The 11,979-nt window shown below is 48.2% G+C and overlaps 1 protein-coding gene across 1 annotated transcript; it reads right to left on the bottom strand.

The window, feature by feature from the left end:
* Nucleotides 1-205: 205 nt before the first annotated feature.
* On the bottom strand, nt 206-11,287 carry LOC116909848 (secreted and transmembrane protein 1A-like). The gene is made up of 6 exons (XM_032913573.1): nt 11,224-11,287; nt 3,974-4,129; nt 3,045-3,353; nt 1,988-2,041; nt 1,628-1,764; nt 206-1,087 (listed from the first exon to the last, which is right to left on the bottom strand). The coding sequence occupies exons 2-6, from the start codon at nt 4,062-4,064 to the stop codon at nt 1,073-1,075; spliced, it is 606 nt and encodes a 201-aa protein (XP_032769464.1). The 5' UTR covers nt 4,065-4,129; nt 11,224-11,287; the 3' UTR covers nt 206-1,072.
* Between the last annotated feature and the right edge of the window lie 692 nt (nt 11,288-11,979).

Below are 11,979 nucleotides of genomic sequence, written 5' to 3'. Positions count from 1 at the left end.
TGTTTGGATGCTCATGGGCTAGTTAGGCTGCAACATATACCACAGTAGCAGAATCAAGAGAGATTCTGCCTCAAAACAAGGTGAAAGGCAATAAGTGACTCCCAAAATTTGTCCTCTGCCCTCCATAATGCACCCTGGCATGTCTATACCCATACTCGTATACAACGCAATGATAATAAAATAATAAATAAAAGTAAATAAAGTATGGATTTTCTACCAAAAAAATTTTTTTTATTGTAAGGAAAAAATAACATTGTAACCAGGACAGAAGGTCAGTAACAAACAGTGGATAGTGGCTATGAATCAGGGAGTTGGGGCTGGAGGAGGGGTTTGCTGAGGAGAAACCCCCAGGGAATCCAGAGATTCTTTATGACCCTCAGAGACCAATGCCTGGCAACCAACACCTGCACTCTTTCATAGAACCCTGTTCTGACAGCACTCTGCCTTACAGGGGCTGGAGAGGGGAGGTGATTCATCTTAAAGTCCTATCTCCCTATTTTGGTCCTTGGAACCTGACATCTGGGTTTCCCAAACTCGTTTCCGTTGTCAGTCAGAAAGCAGGTATGTCCCCACGATCTACCTGAAGCAAACCTTGGTGCAGCATCAGGCTTACGCTGGAGATCTTTGGGTAGTGGAGAGACCCTGACCTCAGAGGTTTAGCAGAAGAAAAGGAGTCCATGCTGAGCGTCAAGAGCTGTGCTGCTTTGGAATTCCCAATTTGGGGAAGAGTTGAGGAGCTGATCAGATGACTGAAGACCATAGTCAGGAAGCTATATTCTTGTTCATGTGACCAAAAATGCCTAAACTGTTTTCCAACTTCCAAGGTCCTTCTTCAGTGAGTCACTGTCCCCTCTTCTGCACAGAACCAAGGGCTCCATTACCCTCAGGGAAAGGTCTTTTGTGCCCAGCAAACTGAACAAAGTCTTTTGCACTGTCAATCATGTAATGATGATTCCATGATGTTTGGGTTCCAGAGGCCTCCAAGGAGGAAGAACATGATAAGCCCATGCTGGTGGCCTCTCTCTGGAATCAACTCTGCAGGCAGCTCCATTAGCTTCCACTGGACACAGACTTAGACCCTCCTTACCTAGACAGAGAGATGAGAGGGGGTCGGGGGTGAACTCCTGAACTGAGATCTCTGTACAGATGGGCACAGGCATGTGCAGATGACCTACCATCTCATACACTGCAAATGTGAATGGTCATGCCACCTAGCTAAGAACACTCAGCTTTTGTTACACGCTTCCTCCCAGAAAAGCCTGGGGATAAGGCTAGGAAGGACTTACTTCCAGGGCATCATAGGCCTGGAACACCCTGGATCAGAAACACAAGTTCCCAAGAGTCCTGAGAGGATCCTGAAGACTGTAGACTCCAGACTCTCCAAAGAATCCCAGGGTCAAAATAAACCTTGAGAACAGATGGTCCTTGCAGGCCTAATTTGGGGCCTATATTCTTAGCTGTATCAGGCTAAAAAAAAAAAGCTCTTGGATTGGACCCTGCTGTCTTGATCCTGTGTAGGCTCTACAATCCCTCTGAGCCCCTTTTGCAGCAGAACTCAGGGTCGCCCCAAGGCAGTGTCAGGGAAGAATGCCAGGAACACCCCACCCACAGGCATTGAGGTACATACCCAATGGGGCTTCTGGGAACGATGGTGCCTGTAGCAGATAAGTGCAAGGATTCCTGGGACTCCCAAGGCCAAAACAGCAATGATGACTCCCATAAGGGTCTCAGGCTTGGCCTCTAGCTGGGAGCTCTTGACTTGATCTGAAGTGGGTCAGGAAGTCAGGGATGAGGGTTTCCATCACTGGCTCCCAGTCCTATTTTCCCCAATATCTGCCACCTGCTGATCCCACATCCTGGGCAGTGATACCTCCTGGGCAAGTACAAGGAGGGCTAAGGGTGAAGGGGCCCAGGGGGGCAGTGCTTAGCTCCATGGTATCAGGAGTGGCTGGAACGCACAGCCTAGAGACAGGGTTATGACACCTACCTGGGAGGGATGTGAACAGCCTCGTGTCTGTGACCTTGTCCTCGTTTGAAGGCTCTGCCAGAGACATACCATCAGGTTGAGTGTCATGTGAATCCAACCCTAATTCCAGCTGCAGGAGTCCTGCTGGCTGGTTCCAGGAGGACAGATGTGAAACTCACCTTTAGGGATTCATTGATTGTGACAGAATGAACTCGTGTGGGGAGGGTGGCAGCCAGATGAAGCCTGGGGGAGGAGGTGCTTTACAGGTACAGAAAGGGTGAACTGGGCAGTGGGTTTCAGGCTGGGAGGGACCTATTTCTAGGTGCAGTAAGGATGGGTGTGCTTACAGCACATCAGGGGGTATGCTGGCCTCTAGAGGGATGTAAGGGTAGCACAGAGAGGTGTCAGGAGAACAGAAGTCTTTGTAAACAAATTGTGAAAGTGCTATGGTAGTGCTGTTCTAGATAGCCTTAAATGTCAATGTGACATAGCCTAGAACCACCTGAGAAAGAAGTCTGTGTTGAGGGACTGCCTGGATCAGATAGACCTTGGGCATGTCTGTGGGGGGTTGTCTTGATTGTCAACTGATACAGGAGAGTCCAGTCTACTATAGATGGCACCATTCCCAGAGCAAGTAGTCCTGATCTAGATAAGAAAGATAGGGAAGTTGGCATACACCTAGAATTCCAACATTTAAGAGGCAGAGGCAGAGAGGCAGAGAGGCAGAGAGGCAGAGAGGCAGAGAGGCAGAGAGGCAGAGAGGCAGAGAGGCAGAGAGGCAGAGGAGGCAGAGAGGCAGAGGGGCAGAGAGGCAGAGAGGCAGAGAGGCAGAGAGGCAGAGAGATTCCTGTGAATCCAGACCAGCCAAAGCTACTCAGTGAGAGAGAGAGAGAGAGAGAGAGAGAGAGAGAGAGAGAGAGAGAGAGAGAGGAGGAGGAGGAGGAGAAGGAAGAGAGGAGGAGGAGGAGGGAGGACAAAGGAGAGAAAGGAAAAGGGAAGGTCACAGTACTTCTCTGCCACACTCTACACACTGGCCTTTATCCCCTCCCACCTCCTTGCTCCACAGCCCTTACCTCACCTGAAACATTCAGGGTGATGTTTCTGTAATATCTCTGGCGTCCATGCAGCTGCCACAAGTATATCCCTGTGTGGTCGTCCTGGGCATCTTTGATGACAAGCTGTGCCTGCCCCCCTTGAACATGGAGCTCCCACCCACTCCAAGAGAAGTTTCCTTGGGGCTTTTTCTTGAAGATGGTCCTGTCCTTCCCATGGGCAGTCAGCTGGATGGTGACATCGGTGAAGGTGTTAGAGATGTTACAGCTCATCACTGCAGGCCTGCCTCTAGGCACAGACACAATGTTCTCGGTGCAGATAGGTCTGTCCCAGCCTGTATGGAGAGGAGATCACATATGGGCAAGGTGGAGCTGTATGTAGGACAGTTGCTGGCTGCTCTTGCAGGCCATGGGCAGAGAGACAGAATGGGATATTTCACACTGATGAGGCCAAAAATAGGCACACACTGTGTGGAAGGAACAGAATGGCGCTGATGTCACCGGGGATTTTTTGATCTGGAGAGCTATGTTGGGGGAACTCCCTGGGACTTGTTTTCTACCTCCATTTGATGGTCCTGAGTATCTGCTGGCCTAAAGGTCCAGATGATGCTTCGACTGCTGGACAAGGCTGGATGTATCCAGAGGCCATTAGGCAGACCCTCAGTTATGTAGTACTCTTGTTGCCTGGCAAAGACTCCCTTGCAGTCTGGGTGTGGTTTGGGCAGTCCCACTGGTGATCTAACATCAGCTCCAAGTGTGACTGGTCCTTTGTTGTCAGCCACCCTCAGAGATACATAGTTCACACTCCCGTAGCCCAGGGGACACCAGTCCTCCTGTCCATCCTCGGTAATGAGTCTGCTGGGTGGCAGTAATCACCTGGATCTAACCTTGGTTTGTCCTTCCTAACCTGTCTGGGCCCTTGCATCCTTCCCTCTGGCAGAAGACCCAGACCTACTTTTATTCTGAGCATTCAGGGAAACAACCATGAGGAGGATGCTGAACAGCCTGAGAGTAGGGATGGTGGACACCACAGGACGGGTCAGCATGGCCAGTTGGTGGGGTGGGAGGCCTTAGGAGACCGTTGTCCTCTCCAGATGTCTGGGAACACTCCCTAGAAGGAAAGCACAGAGGTCGGAGGCTCATTGAGGCTGCTGCTGAGCCTGGTAGGAGTGGTCCTAGCCTGGCTAGGGGTGTGCAGTCCTGAGCTTTTGACCAGCCCTGCCTGAATACCTGAGCATCTGCGGGACTCTGAGACACCAGTAGTGCCCCCTTCTCCTGACCAGTACTTGATGAGGTGTCATTGGCTGTGGTAAAGCAATGAGGCAAAATGCTTGAAATGAGGAGCAAGTCCCACCACGCTCAACACATTATGCAATTCTGTAGAACTTTCCACGGAGCTAGCAGCTGCCTGGATTGCACTTACGGGAATGAAATCATGGCAGAGACAACATGTGAAGTCACTTGTTAGTTATTTATTTAGACAGTATCATGCTATGTAGCTTGGATGACCTTAATTTGTATCTCCTTGCCTCAACCTCCCAAGTGCTGGGATTATAGAAAGAAACATTGAATTTTTCTTGTTGCCGACTTCTCTCTCTCTCTCTCTCTCTCTCTCTCTCTCTCTCTCTCTCACCCTTCCTTCCTTCTTTCCTTTTTTTGTTCCTTTCTTTTTTTTTTTTTTTTTCTTTTTTCTTTTTTTTTTTCGGGGCTGGGGATCGAACCCAGGACCTTGCGCTTCCTAGGCAAGCGCTCTACCACTGAGCCAAATCCCCAACCCCCTTTTTGTTCCTTTCTTACTTTTTTCTTTCTTTGTTTGTTTTCTTTTTTATTTTTTAGATGAAGCTCTGGCTGACTTGGAACATACTTTGTAGCTTGTCCTGGCCTAAGAGCAGAGATACACTTACTCCCGCCTCTGGAGTGCTGGGATAAAATGTTCCACCATTCCCAGCTCCTATATTTTACATCAGCCTTCGTGCACCAAGTCACAGTAACAGACTTACAAAGGACATAGCCTCAGTATCCAGTACCCATAGTCCACACAGGGTTCCTTCTAGACAAACCCATCCAGAGGTGCAGTGCTTAATCTTGGGTTACGTGAATGGAATTCCAAAGTCTCAAATTCCTGCCCTACTCTGTGCTCAACCTACATCTCCACCCTCACTCACATTGCTGCCGCTTCAGATACAACCCGTCTCCAACCTCCTGGGAGCAGACTGGGCCAGGTAAAGGGGATCCCCCTCCTGAGCCATGTTCCAAGACATTCCAGGGTGACAGGTATTACCTTGAAGTTGGGTCTGCGTTATGTGGTTCCAGGACTATGATGGAGTATCTATGAGTTTTAGGACAGGAGGAGTTATTTTTAATTTTATTTTTACAACTTTTTCCAGACAAGCATGTAGAAAAAAAATTTAATCCACCAACATGGCTGCTCTGACAAGGGATCACATTCAAAGACCTTCTAGATCTGTATGATCCAGCTGGAATACAGACATGTGTTTAATCCCAGGAGGCAGGCAAGCAGATCTCCGAGTTCTAGTAAACCAGTTCGGTTGAGCTGGCAGAGAGGCAGTATAGGGGAGTTTAGTTTATGGCTGTTCAGTTTGTGGAGTTCAGAGGCAGTTTTACCAGGACAGTTTTAAGTCAGGTTGCAGACTAGACACAGGTGAGGACAGAACAAGTCAACCAGAAGTTTAGAACAGATTGCTAGAGTTCATTTGAGACCAGGAAGAGTAATTAAGTCAGAAGCTGAGTAAAGCCAGTTTGAATCAGTCAGTGTGGAGGGGAGTTTAAGCCAGAATACCTGGATTGAACCAGCCAGCCAGAGTTCAGAAAGAGCTAAGAAAAATTATTCAACAGAAAGCCTCTGAGATGACAATTACGTCAGATGAATAAAATTTACTTTTACACAATCGTGCTGTTGCTCACCTGTAATCTTAGACCTTGGGAGGTAGAGGGATGAAGATTGGAAGATCAAGGTCTGCTCTCATTGCATAATAAAGTCAAGGCCAATCTAGGACACATGAAACCCTGTCTCAAAAGCCAAAAACAGCAGTATCATTTCCTTTTTAATTTAGAGACAGGGTCTTTCTATTTATCCCAGGCTGACTTTGAACTTGAGGTTCTCCTGAATGTTGGAATTAGAGGTATGTCCACTCTAGGACTTTTTAAAAATTTTCTAATTTATTGTTGGAAGAAGGGAAGATTGCTTAAGTCACTACATTTCTCACATACTCCTTCAAAAATAACCTGCAACAGAAAACCATGAGACAAGCTAGTCATGGTGGCTCACACCTGTTATTCCAACACTGGGGTGCCGAGGCGGGTTTCCATGTGCTTGGGCCAGCCCGAGGTACAGATTGAGACTCTGCCTCACTACTACCAAAGTTCTCTCCACCCCTTTCCCAAAGAAAAAGCAAGGGAAAGGCATACGATAGAAACTGCCGGATAGACACAAGCTGAGAGAAGCCAGGAGCATATAAAAACATCCTTTCGTGTACATTCTGTATATTCTCTCTCTCTCTCTCTCTCTCTCTCTCTCTCTCTCTCTCTCTCTCTCTCTCTCTCTCTGTGTGTTTTGTGTGTGTGTATGCACACACAAAAATGAGATCATTTTATGTAACGCTTAGTTACACCACCTCCCTATACTCTGTCTCTCCCTGTCATACCATTTGTCCCTTAAGATATTTGTCTACTGAGTGACTGTGGCCTCATTGGGAGTTAAGCCAATACAGTGTAGCTAGTGAAGGCTTACAGGATCTGGTGAACTGATACAGTGTAGCTAGTCAGGATGAGGTCCTACTGGGTCTGGTGAGCCATACCCAATAGGATTGATATCTTAGACACTCAGGCATAGAGATGAAGGCCATCCGACACTGAGGCAGAGATGAGATTGGTGCAGCCACAATTCCTAACCTCCCAGAGCCTCACGACAGAAACTGACCCTCTCATGTCAGTATGTAATATTCTGGACATGATTATAACCCCCATTTCTGGCACCAGGACTGTGAGAGAATAAATTCCTGGACTCACAGCACAAGGAGCATGGAGAGCACGGGAGCACGGAGAGTGTAGGGAGCCAGTGCTCTTTTCCCAGGACTTCTTGCTCCTGGATGGTTTCTATTTTGCACACTGCCCTTGCTAAGCCTTGCCAGTTTCTCATGGGGTTATCTGACTTCCGACTGGTTTATGAAACATTTGTGTTTAGAGAAGCACATTGTCTGCCTTATACAAGGCTAATTCCTTTTTTGGTTACGCCTCTCTCTCTCTCATCTCTTTTCCTCAGTAATGAGAAGTTCTGTACACAGATACTTTCCTCGTTTCTTTTTTCTTCCAAAGCTTCAAGTTTTAGTTTTAAAATGTTTACCAGAGGCTGAAGAGATGGCTCAGTTGGTAAAGTGCTAAACAAGAGAACCTGAGTTTGACACTTAGAACCTACATTAAAAGCTCAGGTATTGTGAGTTCAAGGCCAGCCTGGTCTACAGAGTGAGTTCCAGGACTGCCAGGGCTACACAGAGAAACCCTGTCTTGAGTCCCCTCTCTAAAACCTAAAAAAGTCAGGTATTAGCCAGGCTTGGTGGCACACACCTTTAATTCCAGCACTCTGGAGGTAAAGGCAGGTGAATCTCTGAGTTTGAGGTTAGCCTGGTCTACAAAGGCAGCTCCAGGACAGAAAAACCCTGTCTCCAAAACAAAACAACAAAAAGTGAGGTATGGGGGCTGGAGCAATGGTTCGGCAGTTAAGGACACATGCTGCTCTTCCCCAGGACCTGGATTTGATTCCCAGAACGCACATACTGATTTACAGCAGTCTGTAACTCTAGTCCTGGGGGCTGCAGGGGGCTCTCCTGGCCTCTAAGGGCACTAGGTACCCAGGTGTATAATATATATCCAGACATAAATGCAGGCAAAACACCCATGTAGCTGTTAGGCCCGGTTCTTCCTTTCAGCCCCATGCTCCCAGAAATAAAACTCAGAATCAAAATATATTTATACATACCTTAGCAATATAGGCAGGCTCTTCTCTGACTAGATCATAATTTAAGACAAGCCATTTATTTTAACCTACATTCTGCCATGTGGCTGGTTACCTGTGCTCAGGTTACCATGCTTCCATCTCCTCATGCCTTTCTGGGTGATGTCCCCCCTGGCTCTATCCCAGAATTCTTTCTGCCTTCCGGATGCCCCACAGTCTATTCTATCCTTTCCTACATGCCATAGTTTTTTTTTTTTTTTTAATTGACAGGTGAGACATCTATACAATATACAAGATATTCTTGCTATACACCCACACAGGTAAGATTAAAATATTTTAATTAAAAAAACAAAGATCAGACATGGTGGCACATGCTCACAATCTCGCCACTGGGAAGTGGAAATAGGAAGATCCCTGGCTTGCTGGCCAGCTAGCCTAGCCTACTTGGTAAGCTCAGGCCAATAAGAAAGCATGTTTCAAAAATGCAATGTGGGGGTTGGGGATTTAGCTCAGTGGTAGAGCGCTTGCCTAGCAAGCGCAAGGCCCTGGGTTTGGTCCCCAGCTCCGAAAAAAAGAAAAAAAAATTCAATGTGGACAGTGTCTGAGGAGTAACACCTTCCACAAGTGTTTACATGTATCCACCCGCACATGTACACCCTTACACATGCATATGTGCACTCGAGTGTGCACCCACGTGCACACACACAGGACTCTTTTTGCTAAGTTCTCAGATCTGCCTCGAAAGTCATGTTGAAAACTCAAGAGTATGAGAGTCCACCATGTGCAGCCGTTGCACTGGGTAAGCAGGACTGGCTGTCCACCAAACCAGGAGCCCTGACACCAAGCACCTGTGGCCTTGCCTTGGGCATCCACCTTTACCTTACAGGTTTCAGCAAGCATCTTTGACACCTGACTCAGCATCTGGCCAAATAATCTCCCCTCCTTGGTTTTTATCTTCCTCAAGATCTGTTTCCCAGCCAGAACTGTCTCCTAACATTGCAACTTCTTTCCTTAGAACCAGAAGTTTGCCAGGACCTACTCCACACCTACAAACTCAGCTTTTTAGTGTTTCCCACCCCTGCCCATCACCAGGATTCACATAACCAGTTCTCCAGCATTCTGAGTTTCTTGGGACCTGCGTGGGTGGAAACATCTAGAAAGGTGTGGCCATTCTCTTGGGGGGCTTTCCATCTCTGATAAGATCTACCTAACACTTTCCCTGAGACAGTGTTATGAAACACTTTCTCCAATTCAAATGTTTCTGCCAGGACACAACCTCCTAAGTGATAGCTTTGCTGGGTCCCTGGGACTCCGTTCTGCTCTCAGAACTGCAGCCACTGAAGAGTGGGCCCTATCTGGGGTGCTGTCCCACCTGAAACTGGGCTATGCTGGGGCTGAATCTTATCTTAACCTCCATCTGCTTCACTTCTCTGTCCAGAGGGAGACTCGGCCACTTCTGGGTTTTGTTTCTCACATGTCCCTTCTTCAGTAGACAACACCTCTGGGCTAGTGTTGGCAGTGGGACAGGGGACATCACTGGGTTTCTTTGGCTGTAGGTGTCTCACTGGATCATGGATATAAAATATATCACTCAGGCTCAGCACCATTGTGTCATCTGCCCTGGAACTTTGGCAAGTCATCTAAAGCCACCTCTCAGGCTAGCCAAGGCCACTCTCTTGTCACAGAAGTCTGTCCTGTGGTGGCCTAAGCTTTTTCAGGTCCCTTCTGGAGACCACTGAAGAATTTCTGGCCTCAGAGACACTACCTTTATTCTTGACCATCAGTAGACTTCTGCCTCCTGGGCCACAGGCTCTTTCTTCACTGCCTGAAGATGCTCTTTCAGAGACAGTGCTGTAGCGCCCAGCTTAGTCAGAAGCACAGTGGACCCGGCTCAGATGCTGCCTGAAGGAAGGCAGCCAGCACTTCCCTTTTAGTGACCTGTTGTGTGTGTCCCCTTCATGTCAAGCCCCCATGAAGTTTACGTCCACTGGCATGCGGCTAGAAAGGGTTGCTGACACAGAAAGCCTCCACCTTTGCTGGAAGCAGATATTCCCCTCCCTGTAAGGACCCAAGACCTTTCAGGGCCTTACTTTTCTTTTTTTTTTTCCCCGGAGCTGGGGACGGAACCCAGGGCCTTGTGCTTGCTAGGCAAGCGCTCTACCACTGAGCTAAATCCCCAACCCCTGGGCCTTACTTTCCAGAGACACTTTATAGCTGCCCAAGGGAATCAGGCTCAGCCCTGGCCTCTTGAATACAACTCTTACACTCAAGACAGATAACTTGTTTTTTAAACTGCAGATATCAACTTGAAGGCGGGAGGTATTTCAAAGGAAAAACTGAAAGGGAGAGTGGGAAGGAGCCACCGAGCACCCTGGTGTCTGGCCTGAAGCATGTGTGTGCATGTGCATGTGTGGATGTGTATATGTGCATGTGTGTGAGCATGTGTGTGTGTGCATGTGCATGTGTGCATGTATAAGTGTGTGTGTGCACATGGGAATGTGTACATGTGTACATGTGCACATGTATGTGCGTGTGTGTGCATGTGTGTGCATATGTGTGTGCATGTGTGGATGTGTATATGTGCATGTGTGTGTGTATGTGTGCATGTGTATGTGTATATGTGTGTGTGCATGTGTGTGTATATGTGTGTGTGTATATATGTGCATGTGTTTGTGTGTGTGTATGTGTATGTGTGCATGTGTATGTGTGTGTGTGTGTGTGTGTGCTATGAGATGCTCATGGGCATCTGTGAGTATCCAGGATGTGGGTATGAGAGGGCAAAAGCTCAGGATGCTACATATAGGCGCATGCACACAGTTGTGGGTGATGAGATGCTGCAGGAACCTGTGCTACCGGACGAGGGCACTTTTGTCATTCACAGGCCTGTAGCACTCTGTTGGCCCTCCCATCCTTCAAATGCTCCACATTCATGTTGAGAGGGCAGAAGGGAGGACTCCATGCTACTTGTCCCACTCTGTGAATGCCGAAGCAATTGCCTCTACTCTTCCAGAGCCAAACCTGAGGCACCTGAAACACACAGGTCCTTCTGGATGTAGTCCACAACCCTGACCCTGTCTCCTGTGTTTCCTGAATCCCAACCGCCTGTCCGATGGCCCAGCTCTGCCTTTGCTCATCCCTTATCTGAGACAGCCATTCCCACCCACAGAATCCTCAACCTTCAGACCACCTGCCTGCCCTCTAGTCCTTGCTTCCTGCACACCCCAGCCTCTCACCTGTCTCTTCTTCAGCAAGCTCCCCAATGTTACCGCCACTGCTGCCACTGGATGTCTGATCTTGTCCAACCTAGTAGGAAACTGAAAGCCTGGAGGGAGGGGCTAGACGAGGCAGCCTGTTCTGTTTCTTTCCTTGCCAGCAGTCTGTAGGAAGCCACTCGACTTTCAGGAACTTCTCTGAGTTAACATTAACAGTGCCATGAGTTTCTTAAGTGATTCTGTCATGAATATGTTTTGATTAGAAGCCTCATGCAAACTTCATTAGCTGCATCTCAGGAACACTTGAGGAGGGTCCAGGCTTCTTCTAGGAAATCCCTGGCTGGAGCTGGTGTTTGATTCAGAGCTCAGGGCTGCTCTTTTGGGAGCTGTGTGGGTTTGCAGGGTCAGGTCAGAATGTGCCTTAGGGTTGAGCTATGGAAGACAGCTTGGTCCATCTGGTCACCCTTGGGGTGTATGGCAGGAACACACTGAAGGGGTAAATGAGGTGGGTAGGAGTGGCATCCTTTGTCAGCCCCACTGTAAAACACTAAAAGAGAGCTTGCTTTGCCAACCTGTACCAGGGTCCTATGCCTTGATGACAAACCCTGAAGGACGCCCTGGCCCCACCTGAAATATGTCCCTGGTTCAAGGAGGTTTCAGGCATTTGACACCTGCTCCTTGCAAAGAGTTTCTGCAGCCAGCTGCAAGGATTACATTTGAGAAGCCTCACAGTGAGAAGCAGAGACTGCTGTCTGCCATTGCTACAAGGAAGGGAGG

This window comes from Rattus rattus, chromosome 9 (genome assembly GCF_011064425.1).
Source record: "Rattus rattus isolate New Zealand chromosome 9, Rrattus_CSIRO_v1, whole genome shotgun sequence".
NCBI classification, from domain to species: Eukaryota; Metazoa; Chordata; class Mammalia; order Rodentia; family Muridae; genus Rattus; species Rattus rattus.
The sequence above is the reverse complement of the archived record's forward strand: the minus strand, read 5'-3'. Positions and strand labels throughout refer to the sequence as shown.

Coding starts and splice junctions, on each gene's coding strand:
- LOC116909848 (XM_032913573.1), bottom strand. CDS start 4,064: ATGCTGACCCGTCCTGTGGTGTCCACCATCCCTACTCTCAGGCTGTTC. Junction 2,042..3,044: donor CATCACCCTGAATGTTTCAG/GTGAGGTAAGGG, acceptor TGTCTCTGGCAG/AGCCTTCAAACGAGGACAAG. Junction 1,765..1,987: donor GCTGTTCACATCCCTCCCAG/GTAGGTGTCATA, acceptor GACCCACTTCAG/ATCAAGTCAAGAGCTCCCAG.